Raw genomic sequence first — 16,176 nt, 5'->3', positions numbered from 1 at the left:
TGTGATTCGATTTGAATTTCAACTCTTAATGTTAATTTGCATATCTCTATTATTTTATATAATTTGTTATTCATATTATTGAACAAACTCAAGAGATAGTGCTACGCGCTTTTTCAGATTTCTCATCGTATTCGCGAGATACGACACTTCCAGCAAACTCCTTATAAGATTGAATTAGACACTAAAGTAACCAACTATCTGCTGGACACGACACTCCTACTGAACGAGAAGGATCTGTATCGTATGTCCTTGGAGCTCGAGCCCAGAACATCCAAGTTAACTACTACAAACTTGATCGATCTACCCCCTTCGGTCAGCAGCAACATGTCTACAAAATGAATTCACTCCATCTCGATACATCGTGAAGTAACTCAACTTTATCTTCATTTCACGATGAATGAAAAAGAGAAGTCTAGGTTGAAAAGAATTTACTATTTGTTGCGACCGGCCGATCGTTACGACGATTGCGAATGCGTGACTCGTCGTGTTATCAGCCCCGTCCAGTTCTGTCCACCTTCGCTTGTAACGTAACGTCCGTTAACTTCCGTTGTCATTTCAGTTGCGTAAGATTTATATGAATAAGCTCAACAATGATCTCATCGTCGCACAGAATCGGCCTCTGATTCGCGAAAAGAAATTTATCGTTGTCATTTAATAGATGTAGCAATTACAAAAAGCATAGCGAAACTAATTGAATCTCAACGAAACTTCCGTGTTGTCGGAACTGCTATCGGATATCTTTTAATTACTTTTTCTCTCATTATTACTACAGTTAATTGTGTTCCTACTTAAAACTTTAAGATAACAAATGTCTATTTCTATCGTAATCCAAAGTTGCAATTGGAGAGAAATGACAAAGAAGATCGCAGATTTTAGCAAGAGCATTTAATAGTAACGTGTACAGATTCTAAAGATTTAAATGCGTGGTTGTACATAAAATCTGCTGAAAATAAGAATACAAAGTGTTAATTAATAATGAATGTAGAAACAACATGATTATGCTTAAACACTCTCTCCGTGTTGTTGATAAAATAATAATCTCACTCAGAAATGTGGTCAGTTTGATCTGTCCGATGCATATTTCCGATGAATTTTTTACGAAAATAGAGGCTGCTGTTAACACCGACGAAATGATCTCGGTGAAGGCGGCAAAGAATTGATTTTAGTTTAACCAAGCTCAATTGAGCCAGTATTATTGCTGCGCGAGACATATAAGCAGTTCAAACGAGTACGTTTAAGAAAATCGTGAAAAAGCATGTGAAAAGTGATTGGAAGCTGTATTCTGACAATCAGTAGCGTAATAATATCGCTATTTTCCGTTTATTGCTACGAGTATCAAAGGAAAGAAATTCGCTTGTCAAACAGCTGACAACAAATTCATTAACCATCATTTTTTCCCAAAATTATACATAAATATATTACAATATTTTTATTAAATAATTCGTTTTGTTAACATATCTCTATTATATCATTTTCAATACTAATTTTGATTTTAATACTTATTGTTAAAATAATATTTATAAATTCTAAATACTTAAAAACTATATATACATATGCTAGTTTTCTCTGTTTGCCAAGCGAGATATAAATCTTATACAAGAAGGTATATACATATCAATTATATATTTAACATAATTCCAGATCAATGTCTCCCTCGCCCGCCTCTATAATTTTTATTCCACATTTATATCAATAACAACACATGACCAGATAGTTTGAAACCGAGATTCCGTTGACACACGCACTACAAAAGATAAAAGAAAGAGGCGGGATCTTAAGCGAAAAAGTTATATACATATATTATATATACATATATATATACACCCATCTATTTTTAGCTTTACGTTTATTAAGAAACTTTCGGATGCATTTCTGCATCAGCAAAACTCAACGGTCCCGCCGTGCAGAGTGCACACGATCTTTTCGAGCTCAAGTATATGGAAATCTTGGCGTGACCAGGCATTTTTAATCAAATACGCGAGAAGGAGAGTTCTTTCCCGAGGCGCCGCCTTTCGAAAAGGCGATAAGTAAAGAGTCGAAAGACTCTTTTGCGTTTGTATTCGTTAAAATTCAAAAGTGCCCCTAATTAAAAGTCGTGCCACGCACGGATCGGATCATTAGAACAACGCGTGTAGGCATTCCGATTAATCAGGGTTTACTCTCAGACATTCGGAAGAAAACATGATATGTCGAAACGATAAAACTGGATATATTTATATTCTCCTTTCGCAAAGTCTACGTTCCTCGAAGACGACGTGCGACCAATTAATTAATTATAAATATTGAAAGCTCGTTACTCCTATCAAATTGTAGCTATCGTTAAAAGTCGATTCGACTATAATGAGTGATCCGTAGATCACTTGTGCGTCTTATGCCTCTATCATTTATGATTTACGTGCTGTTCTAATCCGATACTATTGTATCATCTCTGCAGTAGGGGCGTAGAAAAAGTATAAAAATATCATGAAAAATATCAAAAATAATTACCTCTTAAATTGTATTAATTGGATCTTGAAACATTCTATTCTAAATTGAATTGCATAATGCAATCAATTTTAGAAAAATTTCCTAGGAGATTTTTCAATATAGCTTGTTGGACATAAAGGATGAATAAAATGTACACTGAAAGAAAACGAGTTTAGCAATAATAACCAAACTTTGATGAAATAATTTTAATTAAATATTTATTTGATAAAACTAATATTTATTAATTATATTAATAGTAATTTTTCAAATATAAATAGTAACCAAACTACTAAATATTACTAAATATTTAGTTATATTAACCAAATATTTAATGGAAATTAATTCACCACAGGTTTAGTAACCATGTTCTAAACTTGATTATTATTAGCAAACTGTTTTTTCAGTATAAATTGTACAATCTATTGGTATTTAACATAACAAACATAATTAAACGTGTATTATATGTAAAACATTCGTCATGGTGAAAATTATTTCAAAACATTACGTAGGTTTGTTTGATAATTACGACGCATCTAGTGAGAAAGCAAATACAATTGAAAGTTCAAAGATACAGTAGAAAGAAGAGAAAAGAAGAGAAATAGAATTTGCGATCAATCTTTTACGGATAATTTTATAATTAGACGAGGCATATCACGTTGTCGCAATCATTTAATTATTAATATCTTTTAAGATCCGTATTCCTATGTGCTCACATTGAAAAAAAAAAAATTTGATAGTAATAATCAAACTTTGATGAACTAATTTTAATTAAATGTTTGATTAACACAACCAAATATTTAGGATTATTTAGAAATTATGTTACTAATAACCCCTCAAACATAATAATAATCAATCGATTATTAAACGATCGGTTACCAAACGATTACTAAATATCACATAATATTTGATTATATTAATTAAATGTTTAATTAAATTATTTTATCAAAGCTTAGTAACTACTATCTAGGCTTGATTATTATTATCAAACTCTTTTTTCAGTGCACGTAACTGTAAAATTTCAGATACCACACATGAAAACGTTCGAATGTTTTTGTTTGATCGTTATATTTTATTTATAGAAACAATCATAATTATAAAATACTTTTATAGTGATAAAAGTTGAAATCGTATTATTCGTATTATTATTATACGTTTCAAAGTGTTTCTACGAATCCACATGAATTCACTTGAAGACAACTGGTTCTTCGAAACAATCGTTCTTTCAACAAGTGATACGATACGACTGCGTGAAATATTAAAATTTATGCAATTTGTGTTCCCACAATTTCATACCGACCGCGCATCGCTATTCTCCCTGTGATTTTAATATCGATTCTTCCTCTTCGTTGTTTCTTCGTCGTGAATTAAACTAAAAGTGGGTAACGCAAGGCTATGTTCCTTTTCATTAATACAAAATATTCTATCTAAAACTAAAAGTGATACAAAAGAATTTTAAGTAATGCTATCACGATTCAATGAAATAAATAAAAATTTAAAAAATTATACTTTGTGAAAAGAGTTCAATGAATTTCTGACGTACATAAATGTGAAATATGAAATTTATAATAAATTTTTAATTTAAAAAGCAATTTAATTTAATAAATCATTTGCAATAATTTTACAAAAGTCTGCATAATAGTTTTATGTTACTAAAGATTGTGTTATAATTTGCTTCGAAAAAAATAATACTGTTGATCAATTCAAGAGGTTGCCCACTTCTTATCAAAGCCTTGTGCCAATTTGAAGAAAGATCGCGCGACGAGTGAGAATCGATTGCATCGACAACCCTTATAAGATCAGCCCTAATTAGCAATGTCTGTTAGATTATGGTTCAGCCTATGACAAAAAAAAAGAATACTCAACTAATTATACGAATAGATCGTTGACGTCGATGCAACTGATCCTAAAGTGTAAAGAAACGAACAGTCGACGTAATTCAGAGTCTCAACGCATAGATCACGTCGTATAGTAGAGCTATCTAGAACATATTCACAGTCGAATCTTATATTTAACACCTTTCTAAGCAGTTATCTAAAGATGTCATCAATCGATCGCAAAGTCGTATTAATATCTTAACACACGGTCTTGAAATTAGAATCGACTATGAATACAGGCCTAGATGTTCACAAGCTAGCATTTCTCTCTTGTTCGTCCCCGTGTGTTCTTTTACGTGACGACAGTCAGGCAGCTTTGTCATATAACATGGAAGAATATTTTCTAGAGTGTACCAAAATAGAATATTACGATCGGCTAACGTCTTTATGAGTCCGTTGTTATAATATAATTCTCGATTTATATCTCCTTTAGATATAATCTGACTAATCAATGCGTTAAGTATAATTTATTATTTTTAAAGAGTCATTTCAATTCGCGAACGTTTACATTTTATTTAAAGCGAAACGCTAGTCGTAAGTGTTTAATAAGTATCTATGTTATCATATATAGAAAAACTTTTATGTGATGTTATATACAAGAGATGTATTGTTTAGCTAGTTTAATTAAGATTACTAATTGTTATTGTGCAGAGGCACAAAAAAACGTCGGTTTCTTCTGTCAAAGTGCCAACGAAGTTGCTATTCTGGGCACCTATTTACAATTCCGATCGAAAACGCGAGCTTCCGACTAGCAAATTCTGTAATCGGTTTATTGCCGTTGCGACAAAATAAATAGTGGCGATCTATTTCGATTCGAGGAGGCTTCCAATCGGAACGATTTCGTTTTTTAATTATTCTATCATGCGTGTACTCGCATAGAACTCAAAAACATGGAAAATCCTCCGATATCCGGCGAGCAAAAAAGATTGAAAAAGACCGAACATGGCTACGAAAATCTTTATGTAATAGAAAAGACCGAGGCTAGTTTTTACACAGTTTTCGAATAATTTTTATTTAAAAAAATGGACAGTTGATGTTCAAATATTACGAGCATTATAAAATTATTTATATCCTTTAAGCATAAAAAAATGTTACTTTTAAACATATTATCGCACAGAGAATTTATTTAATTTTAAACAAAATTATAAAAATATGAGACTCACATACTGGGTATCAAAAACCTACAACGAAAAAGAGAATTTCCTATAAAATACTAATTGAAATATAAGCTTTTTCCTACAACAAACTGGCCTCGGTCTATCCTAATAAATACGTATGTTTCTTCGTGTGTAAGTAGACCGATTTCAAACTTTGCTAGCCGAAAACTCGCGTTTCCGAACGAAACCACAAATAAACTGGTGTCCTGTTTCGGCGATCAAGCTCCAAGTGTACCTTCAAACGTTCAAATATCTCTTGTTCAGAAAAAAAAGTTGCGATCCTTATTAGTGGCGCACTTTACTCACGTACTGTAACATGTACTCGTGTTTACTCGCGGCACGCCGTGAACAATCTCACATGAGCGCTATATATAGACATCGATATGTGTCACGTACACTTCCTTGTACATAATTCTAGTTACATATTGAACATGCATTGCACTAGGCAGCCATTACCGTTGTTGATAGATCTCACTGTACGAAGGATGATGATTATCGATTGATGCGATTACTACTAATGGCTACGCCAAAATGTAAACGTTGCATTATCGCGTACGTATAAGTAAGACGTACCGTTTTATCGTATTCAATCACGAAACGGACGAGTAGGGTTTTGGGATCTCCCCGCGTTCTCGCAATCAATATGATGGAAAAAAGACGCAGTACCTATCTAGTATAAATCTTGTGCCATTTTATCGCGTTAACAAAGCAGCGTGATGCTCCTCTTATTGACAACTGTACTTTTAAGCTATCGATAATAATCATAGGACAACGGCTTATATCGAATATAACGTGGAAAAGTGATAAAATTGCCCAAAAATTTCTAAAGTCTAATTAATTTTCGTGCAGATGCAAATTTATCGGACATGAATTTTTATTAATCAACCGCTTCAAGGGAATTCAGTCTCGATTTAGCAAAAAGTACGACAGCTTAATTGATCTTTAATATCGGGTATCACCGATGAAAATGAGATTAACGCTTGGTATGTGCAAAAACAACATTAATTCAACTGAATTCACGGTTCGGCGAGACCTCGATGTTGAAAATAGTAGTTTCGATTCTGCATGAGAATTTCGGAGCCGGCGCGGGAAAAATTTCGGATAAATCAATTGCAACAAAATTATCACAACTCGATACCCATCGCAGATTTTATATATAATATAAATATATTAATCTGGATATATAGTATATTAGTCGAGTTAAGCGTTAAAATATGCGCAAGAAGCACTCGTCATTATTCTAATCACAATTTAAAAATCTCTCAGCCTCTGTGAATGTAACTGTCGTTGAAAACTATGATATAATTGCTACGGCTAATTGCGGGTGCTGTAAAGAGTACCGTCTTAACCAAAGTTACCTCATTTCTTAATGTCGATGCGGCACTGTAGAGAGATTGCCTCTCTCTATTCACTTCTTCGATTGAAATTATCTCGCGGCTACACGACGTAGAATTAATCGGTCCGACTCGTCAATCGCGACGGTATCTACAACGCTACAAACGCATTTCGCAGCATCTTTTAACACGATAAGATCTACCCCTTCTTCCCCCTTTTCTCGCAAGACCAAACGAAAAAGTGAAAGAATTACTTATCGGTAAATGTAAGACAGAAGAGAGCAAGACTTGTAAAAATCTTTAACCGTTTATCTATATTATACAAGTACGCGAATTAATGATGGAGATGCAGACGTAAAGTAGAGTAAATTAATGATGATTAACGATTACTTTAAATTTTAAATTCTCGAAAAATAATTGGATATTTAATAAACAGCAATTAATTTAAAATCCATAATGATCAATTGACATTTTCAGAAAATATTTTTAAGAAAATTTTGAAAATTCATACACTGTTTACGTACAAATAAACGTTACAATCAATATGCGTTATTTGTATTACGTTTACATACATACGGGCGGAATTCTTTTTGGTCCATTTCCAGTTATACGGGTTAAGTGCGTACAAAAGGTTAGAGAGATTCGCGATAGAAAGGATTTTTAGTAGGGAAATATCGTACGCGCGCGGGAGTAAAAAGTTTTGCGCATATTCTCCGTTCTATTTTTTGAGTAGCACTCGAAGTAGATGCGCGAGGAGCGCTATTGTTGAAAGAGAGCGCAAGTAGGGAGCTTTAGATCCCCTTCAAGTTTTCGCGTGCGTATATCTCCAGTCGTAACTCCTCGAATGTCTTGATATCCGCGGAATTCTACCTCGCGGACTTTCGCACATTTCTTGTTAGCTCGATGAGAAGCAGATATTAAACGTCAATTTGAGATTCTTCCAAGAAAATGTGCAATAAGATAAATAAAAGACTATTTTGGAAATTTGTGTTTAATATTAAAGAAAAAAGTGACTTAAAATTTCGAAAATAAAAACAAAGATCTGCAATTTTTGGATTTTTAAAGCACAAAAGATTTACAAAACTGTTCAAGCCTTTACTTCTAACAGTACTTTGGATATCTACATTTCTCCACTGGCTTCTTTATACTTCATTGCGCGTGCGACTTTGCGGATACATTTCCGCGATCCTCCTAATATTAACAATTCAAAATTTCTGTACATACACTCGATTTGTTTGTCGCTAGCGATTACATATATACATTAATACATGTTCAATATATAATACTATTATTGCGTGTGAGTGATTAGCGTACAAGGATTGGATTTTGCGTGTCGATGTGTATTTGTAAGTGTGCAATGATGTTCCTTCGACTAAATTAAAGCGGAAAGCTAATCGATCACAAATCATCAGCTGGTTGTGAGTAAATGTTAACTAAGTATCAACCATACTAATTCAGAGACTCAAGTGCGCGCGCGGTGACTGTTGGGCAAGCTTGACTCTTGCGGATATATATAATAGATAAACGCTATTAATAGCTGTTTAAAATGAGTCGATAGACTCACTTTGTTTAAATACTGTACATAAGTCTCTCTTATATTTTACGTAGTTAAAGGCAGATTATATATCAAGCTTTAGGCGAGACGTAACAAAATTGCAGCGAAAACCATTTTGCCCAACAGCAACGATCGCCACTCTCTCGATACTATTTTGACATGCAGTGTAAGTAATGTTACGACTGTATTATCTAATCTTGTTCGGACAGAATCAAAAAGTCACTCGAGGATTGAATCAAAGAAGAGGAGTAACGGAGTATCGTAAATACAAAAGTTGGAGTTTTAGCTATATCGATGCGTAAACACGTACGCACACAAAGTCTCGCTATTGTCTTTGATTCAATCAGGATTTTAATGTTGTACATGTTTATAAGCTGCTAAGAGAACTAATATAAATAGTTGATAATTTCGTTGTTCAAAAAAAGAAAGAAAACAGAGAGACAGACAGAGAAAGAGAGAGAGAGAGAGAGAGAGAGAGAGAGAGAGAGAGAGAGAGAGAAAGTTAGAGAAAAAGGGAGAAAATATAACAAGGAAGGCTAATCTCTATTCTTGAATATTATACAGTAATCGTTAAAGCTGTCTATTGTCTATCAAATATTTTATATCTTCGATCTGTATACATTAAATAGAAAATATTCTTCTGTATATACCTCTCTCGCATTCTTTATCGATGACCCATATCCATATTTAACATTCTATCAAGAACAGAACTAACACATGATATGTAATAAAATAATCATATTATAGTATATTTTTATAAAAAAGTACTATAAAAAATTATACAAGATTTTATCACTTTATTGTGGTGATGGCATAAAAATTGCGCGTTTGTTTTCTGTGCCAAAGATCTGAGTTCAAACCTCCACTTTGAACAATATCAGATTTTTAATTGATCTCACCACCTCTTGGAAGGCAATAGCAAACCTTACTTTTGGCAAAACAATTGTGTGTGTGTGAGAGAGAGAGAGAGAGAGAGAGAGAGAGAGAGAGAGAGAGAGAGAGAGAGAGAGAGAGAGAGAGAGAGAGATCATCGCTCTTGCGCTAGTTACAAATTTATCAGTCAGATTAAATTTTCATATATCGCTTAATTTATTATTGTAACCCATTTTTAGAAATTGAAGCATTCATTATTAATTTTCTCACTGAAATATATATGCCTTCATAAATATTACTATTGAAAACAGAAATAATGAATCTTAGATATAATAACCGTCTTAATCGGGTCACGCGGCCGCACAGTGTCATACTTCATCCGGATTGCCGGCGCTTTGGAACAAATTGCTACTTTGCTTACCGAATGTGCGGCGTAATCCAGCGTGTAATTGCGGCGACTAAGTGGATAACGAACCAAGAACCGTAACACTTAATTATCACAGCTGAACACGCGATATTGCAAAGCGGTTCGTACATGGGACTCTCGGCCGCCATTAAACCGTGGTAAAGCCGCCGAACCATTTCGGGAAGCGGACAGTTTCTGAACTCGCAAAGCGTATATCTACATGCATTCGTGGCACCGCAATCCTACTTTTCCCGGTCTCTCCATTTTCCTCTCGGTGCTCACCTTTTGCCCTAGCCATGATTGTTTGAGACCAACTATTGTGCAACTGCATACATTTTCCTCCTCTATCTTAACCCTCGAACAATACAGACAATGTTTTCTTTTTCGAAGATTGGCATTTCTATAATTTTGAAAATTGATTAATCTATTTGGTAAATTTAAATACGTTGATATACGTTTTCCCTCGTAAAGGAATTAATTATTAATTAGCGAATAATCTTTAATAACAGAAATTCGAGGAAATATTGGGTATGCCATACCTAAGTATGACCATATCGTTTGTTTTTTTAAAAGTACAACAATGTCATATTTTATTTTTTTTACTTTTAATGCAAAGTTTTCGCAATATCATAAAAACTTTATTTAAAAATCAATTTTTTACTTTTAAATTTAAATCAAGAACGTGACTACGCCGCGGTCAAAAGTGGATCTTAAGTTCAGTCTCTTAAAAAAAAAGAACTGATACAGTGTTTTAATAAACTGAAACTATATTGGTAGTTGATGATTATTATTTAGTAAATTGGTGAAATATCATCAGTTACCGATATAGTAATCAATTTATTGAAACACGTATCAGTTCCTCTTTCAAGGGGTAATAATTCTAGATGAATTTATATATCTTCAGATTCTCTCAAACTACGCGCCGCATGTTTGTCGGACTTTTTAAACGCAAGATTGTTACAATATATTCATTTTTATAAAAGTTTAGAAACAGTCAAAGTGAAAAGTAATCAAAGTTTGATTGGGTACACCATACCTAGTGTTGTTCCCATTTATACACTTCTGTATCACTTTATCTATGAAGCTTATACCTATAAATTCTATCTTCATTTCTGAACTAAGTCTTTTTCGTATTTCTGACTTCCTTCAATAACATCGTTAGTTATTAAGAGAAAAAAAAACGTGGCCTCTTTTTCCACGAATATACTGAGCTTTATCAAAGCGGAAAAGTTGATGAAAGTCTCTGTCTTGTAAGAAGGTCTCCATGAATACGTTTACATACGTAGTATGAAAAAGGAATGCATGTATGATTGTTTGCAGCCGCGGTACAGCTTGCATCCGTTGAGACTTGCTGGACAAGAAAGAGAGAGAGAGAGAGAAAGAGAGAGAGAGAGAAAGAGAGAGAGAGAGTCGCACAAGAAAATTGCAGCTCATTAATTACCAAAGATTAATGAGAGCTTCCTTGGGCGCGCGCAAAGACGCGCTCTTCCGTTCATCGCGAGCGAGCCTCGTCAATGAGATGGCCGTTTGATTTACTCCCGGCACAAGGACGGGACCCGCGAAAGTAACAAAATGGAGACCCTCGTTCTCCGCATTCATGCTTATTCGCGCGAAACCGTTTTACACCGATGGCGACACGACGCCTCGATGCGCGTCGCGGCTTTCAGAGTTATTAAAACAATCCATTTACACGTAGGTACGACCGCATGGTAGATATATATTTTTTTTCCTTTCACCTTTCTTCTCTTCGTTTTTCTCTCTTTTTTTTTTTTACTTTGCCTACGACTTTTTTCCGACGACGCGCTCCACTCGGATCTGTAGTCGTATTTGTCCGTTCTAGCTGATTGCGATGGTAATGCTCTGTAGCAATGCGACCGCCGACGGTCGTGAAAAGACGGATCGTTTGTCTCGGGGCTGTCTTGCGGCTTCTTGAATGATACAAGGAAATATTACGTAGTTCACGCGTATATCTTGCAGTTCGAACCCATAATTCTCGCGTGCGCAATGACGATGCAGATACAAAGAAAAATGTATGTATTTCTAGTTGTAATAAATAGCTATCATTAAATATTTAACTATAATATAATGACATAATATAATAGAATAATTCTTAAATACTGTTTAATATTTCAGAAGTTAAATGAAAAAACTTTCTTCATTTTATAAAAAAAAATTCATATGAACGTATGATCTCGAAGATCTTGTTTCAGAAATATATGGTGTTAAAAATTTAATTAAGTTATTTTTTTTTTTTAATAGTTTTTGAACTTAATAAGTGTAAAATAAAAAGTAACAACCTTCAGCAACAATGTAAAATAATAAAATCTGCAAAAAATTTTATTTTATTCATTGGCGTACAGTGTAGGATTATAATACTATTCCGTTTTCATACTACTGATTTCTTATAATAAAGATAATACTCTATTTATTTACTGACTGCTACTTACTGATAGAATAAAAAGAAACTATTTTTTAATTAGAAAGTTAAGAGAAAATAATTTTATAAATTTGTTAACATTTATATATTTCTGAAACAAATTCTTTAAACCGTATATTTATACAAACTTTTCTTTACAGATAATAAGTAAAAAATCTTTTAGTATTGGATAATATTTAAACAAACACTCTGTATATTCAGATTTAAGATATAAGGATTCGTCTACTTCTTGACTATTATTTACTGGTGTAGTAGAAAGAAATTAATTTTTATTTAAAAAACTGTTAAAAAAATACGATGATTTTACAGAACTTTTATCATTCTGTATCTCTCAAACAAGTTTTTCGAATTCACGTATTTATATAAAATTTTTCCAAAAATAATGATATTTCAAAAATCTGATATTATCTAGTTATTTATAAATAATAAAAAATACTCTGTATTTTTAAGATGCACGAGTAAAGCAGAGATGTTCTACAGTTTCACGATTATATATGTAAATTTCATTCTCCTATGCGCATAAATAAAATCACTTATGTCACTGCATATAACGTAATATAATATAATTGGTTTTGTTTATTACATAAATTCGGTTTAATTATCTCGAGTATAGAAAATGACATAACATGAGACAAATTTGAGACAAATTAATTCGATATAACATTTTGCAATGTTGTTTTTACTTTTTCGATGTGAAAAAGTGAAATAATAAAAAGAGGAATAATGCCACAATTAAAGCACATTGAATATTAACTTTAAGAGTCATACAAAATTAAAATGTCCGTAGGAGAGAAGGCTGCACTTAATTAGGCAGATGTTAGGATTTCCACCGAAATGAACACACCAAATTTATGGCTCAGCTGTGTCTTCGTCACTCATCTCTTTACGGAATTTCCGCGGGAGATGTTCACCGGAAAATCGCAATTTTCATGAAACGCGTGCTGCATAGGTAATTTACATGAAAGTGTCATTAACTAAAATAAGAGAAAATAAGAGAATAACTGAAAAGAGATACATGCTATCAATTATAATAATTCATAGATATTTAACGTTTTAATATTAATTGATACATTAATACTTTTGCGTAGCATTAATAATTTGGAAAAGTTTGATGCCAGTGCTATAACGTCCTAAAAATCTTAGAGACTTGTTTGTCGTTCTCAAAATTGTGACGAGATAGTCAACTTTGGCCGCTGGCCAAAAGCATCGCTTTCAGTGATTAAAAATTTATTACAAAAACACTTTGTTTATTCAGATATCTATTTTTGTATAACTGTGTAATTTGTGGAAGTTACGTGTGCCAAAAGACTCGTATATTAATGTAATGGCACCTAAAATTATCAGAATCGTCAAGATTTTTATCTCCCCCAGTACAAATATGCACGTCAGCTGTAAATATACCAGAGTTATCCTATTATTATTACAAACAATGTTTAAACGGATACAACCTAATTCGCGTAATATGCAATCTAAATATTAGAAATATGGAAATATAGAAGTTGCTTGTGTACTTGTCATTAAAATAAACGTCGAACTATTAATTTCAGAACGACATCGATTATTGTTTGCTACCAACCGCGAAATGCTAATGACTCTCATCATATTTTCCATACTAAATCAACGTTACTGTTTTGTACATTGCGGTCTCCGAAAACATGCATTATGATTGAATCACTGCATCATCGATGACATTGCAAGTGCTCATGAAAGAACCACACGTTATATTATACAGTAGCAAATCGGCATAATGCTGTTGATTACAACGAATCGGTTCGGCGGCCGTTGTTCTATTATTTAAAACCCGCTTCCAACGCGATACGATTTCATCGGTAATCATCAGCGTGAGATTATCTCGTGAATATAAACCGGCTATTGTATTGTTAACAATAGCCGATGGAAACCCGCATTTTAATGTTATGTCAATATTATACTACGGCTGCCCAGTTTTACATTAGTAGCGATGGATCGTCGGCTTTCCAGTTTGGCAAATACACACATGCGGTTTCCGTGGATGTGCGTAAAACGGTTTCTTTCGTGCATTAAATTGCATTGGTGCCCCGGAAATTTAACCAAGTGGATTTCGACGTATAATAATGAATTCTATCGCAAAATATATTGTTTGTCCCGTGATTCTAAATAACCGGTATTTAGAATACAGTCATCGTCAGTCATCGAGAGAGAGAGAGAGAGAGAGAGAGAGAGAGAGAGAGAGAGAGAGAGAGAGAGAGTACGCAAGAAAATCCATCCACGTCGCCGTCGAAACACACGAAAGAAATTTCACAAGTTTTAGAAGGGAGAAAAAAAATACAGGGGTTTGGGTAACATTTGCGCGTATTCAGCGTGACGCTGTAAAAGCGGGAGCGGTAAATGTCGCTGGACCGCGCGTTGTCGGATAACGAGAACAAATTGGACCGTTATTAATTGCAAGCTCGACGGCGCACGCTTTTAATTAATGCTCTTTTAATTAAGGCCATGATTATGATTCTGGTATAACGGGAGCTCGTTCCGTACTCTCGTTTACATCACGCAAGTATTTTGATGTATGCAACGCGCCCTCACCTTTCTACGCTCTTGTTTCGGTTTGATAAACAATTAGGTGTAGACGAATTCTCCAAAAGTTTCATATGCGCGCAGTTATAATAAAATACGTACTAATGGGATTAAAATAAAATTAATGAACGTGCCAGTTATCATTTATCTTCATTTCAGTAATGCGATCTGTAATGAAAGACAATAGGTTGTTTACAAAGTGCTCGCATAATCCGTGAAGATTTCAGTAGTGCAGACAACGATAAGTCCGACAGTAAGAAAAGTGTTCTCATCAATTCTATTTCAATCGTAAAATACTAATGTAAAATCAATTTTTAAAGATTTATAAATCCATACAATTTAGTAAAAGCTGTTGATGATAATTCCGTACAATGTGTTGTATAACAAATTAAAATGGACGTGCGTACATAATCGATATAAATGCATAAAACATTTTCGACATGTATGTTCAAACAACACGCATTTTGCGTAGGTGTTTTTTTTAGATAATACATATAAAAAATTCATTATTAATTATGTATATGTGTGTGCGTGGGTGTGCGCGCACGCGCAGGAACTTGTGTCTAAACTGTTCAATATTAAAGAATCAAACTTAAACCAATTTCTTAAGTTACAAATTTAAAAAAGTGTATTAAACAATTTAACTTTAGAAATTAATTTTTAAGGCACTATAGGTAATCCATTTTCTATCTACGAAAGTTTTTCAAAATCTATACTCTTTATTCCCTGCTAAAAATAATTTATGGTAAAAAAATTCTGCGGTGATTTTAATTTTTCTATGAAATCTATTTTGAATTGGATATTCATTGTATTGTATGTAATACAATTAAGGATGAAGGTAGGCTTTTGTGCCAAGATCCTGCTATAATCGTATATAAATCTATCTCAAATTCAATATATTTTTTAAGTTTAATTATTTAACTCCTCCTTATTTGTTTTAAATTTAATAACAAATAGAATAGAAGCAATGGTGATCTATAGAAATGGTTAAAAATTATTCGAATTGGATATAATTCAGCATTATGAATTTAATTCTGTATAATGGAAAACGTACTCATAACTAGAAGAATTTTGCACGATATATAAAAATTTAGTGATGGACATACGTACAGAGAGAGAGAGAGAGAGAGAGAGAGACAATTTAACTGATCGCTCCTAAAAATCTCTCGTTTTTTTCTGTGACAGCATAAAAATTTGTTCCGGAAAAATAATAATAATAATAATAATTTAGCTGACACAAAAATAAGACGAGACATATATCAAGATAGAAAAAGCTGTGAATAACGTATAGTGAGTGATGTCAGTAATTTATGAAACAAGTTTTAATCACCCCTCCTATCAGATCTTTCTCGCAGACGTCAAGTACACGATACGTATACATTTTAAACATTTGATATTCATTTCGCGTTGGGTAATGGATTACAACATTTTTCAGATAAATAAATATCTTTGGAGCAAGCTTACATTCAATAACGCATGGCGGCATTCGGATTTGTATAAATGATAAAATAGAATTCTCCTAAT

The 16,176-nt window shown here is 33.2% G+C and overlaps 1 protein-coding gene across 4 annotated transcripts in view; it reads left to right on the top strand.

The window, feature by feature from the left end:
• LOC105207818 (ras-specific guanine nucleotide-releasing factor 2) overlaps nucleotides 1-9,033 on the top strand; it is a 71,673-nt gene extending 62,640 nt beyond the window's left edge. For 2 of the 4 annotated variants that reach the window (XM_026134071.2, XM_026134069.2), the window contains one exon: nucleotides 118-9,033. In XM_026134071.2, the coding sequence (XP_025989856.1) occupies nucleotides 118-339 (222 nt within the window). In that variant the 3' untranslated portion in view covers nucleotides 340-9,033. The remainder of the gene's footprint in view (nucleotides 1-117) is intronic. The other 2 variants (XM_026134072.2, XM_026134070.2) reach the window with 1 other exon arrangement.
• Nucleotides 9,034-16,176: the final 7,143 nt, after the last annotated feature.

This window comes from Solenopsis invicta, chromosome 14 (assembly GCF_016802725.1).
Source record: "Solenopsis invicta isolate M01_SB chromosome 14, UNIL_Sinv_3.0, whole genome shotgun sequence".
NCBI classification, from domain to species: Eukaryota; Metazoa; Arthropoda; class Insecta; order Hymenoptera; family Formicidae; genus Solenopsis; species Solenopsis invicta.
This window is presented reverse-complemented; position numbering and strand designations above follow the sequence as displayed.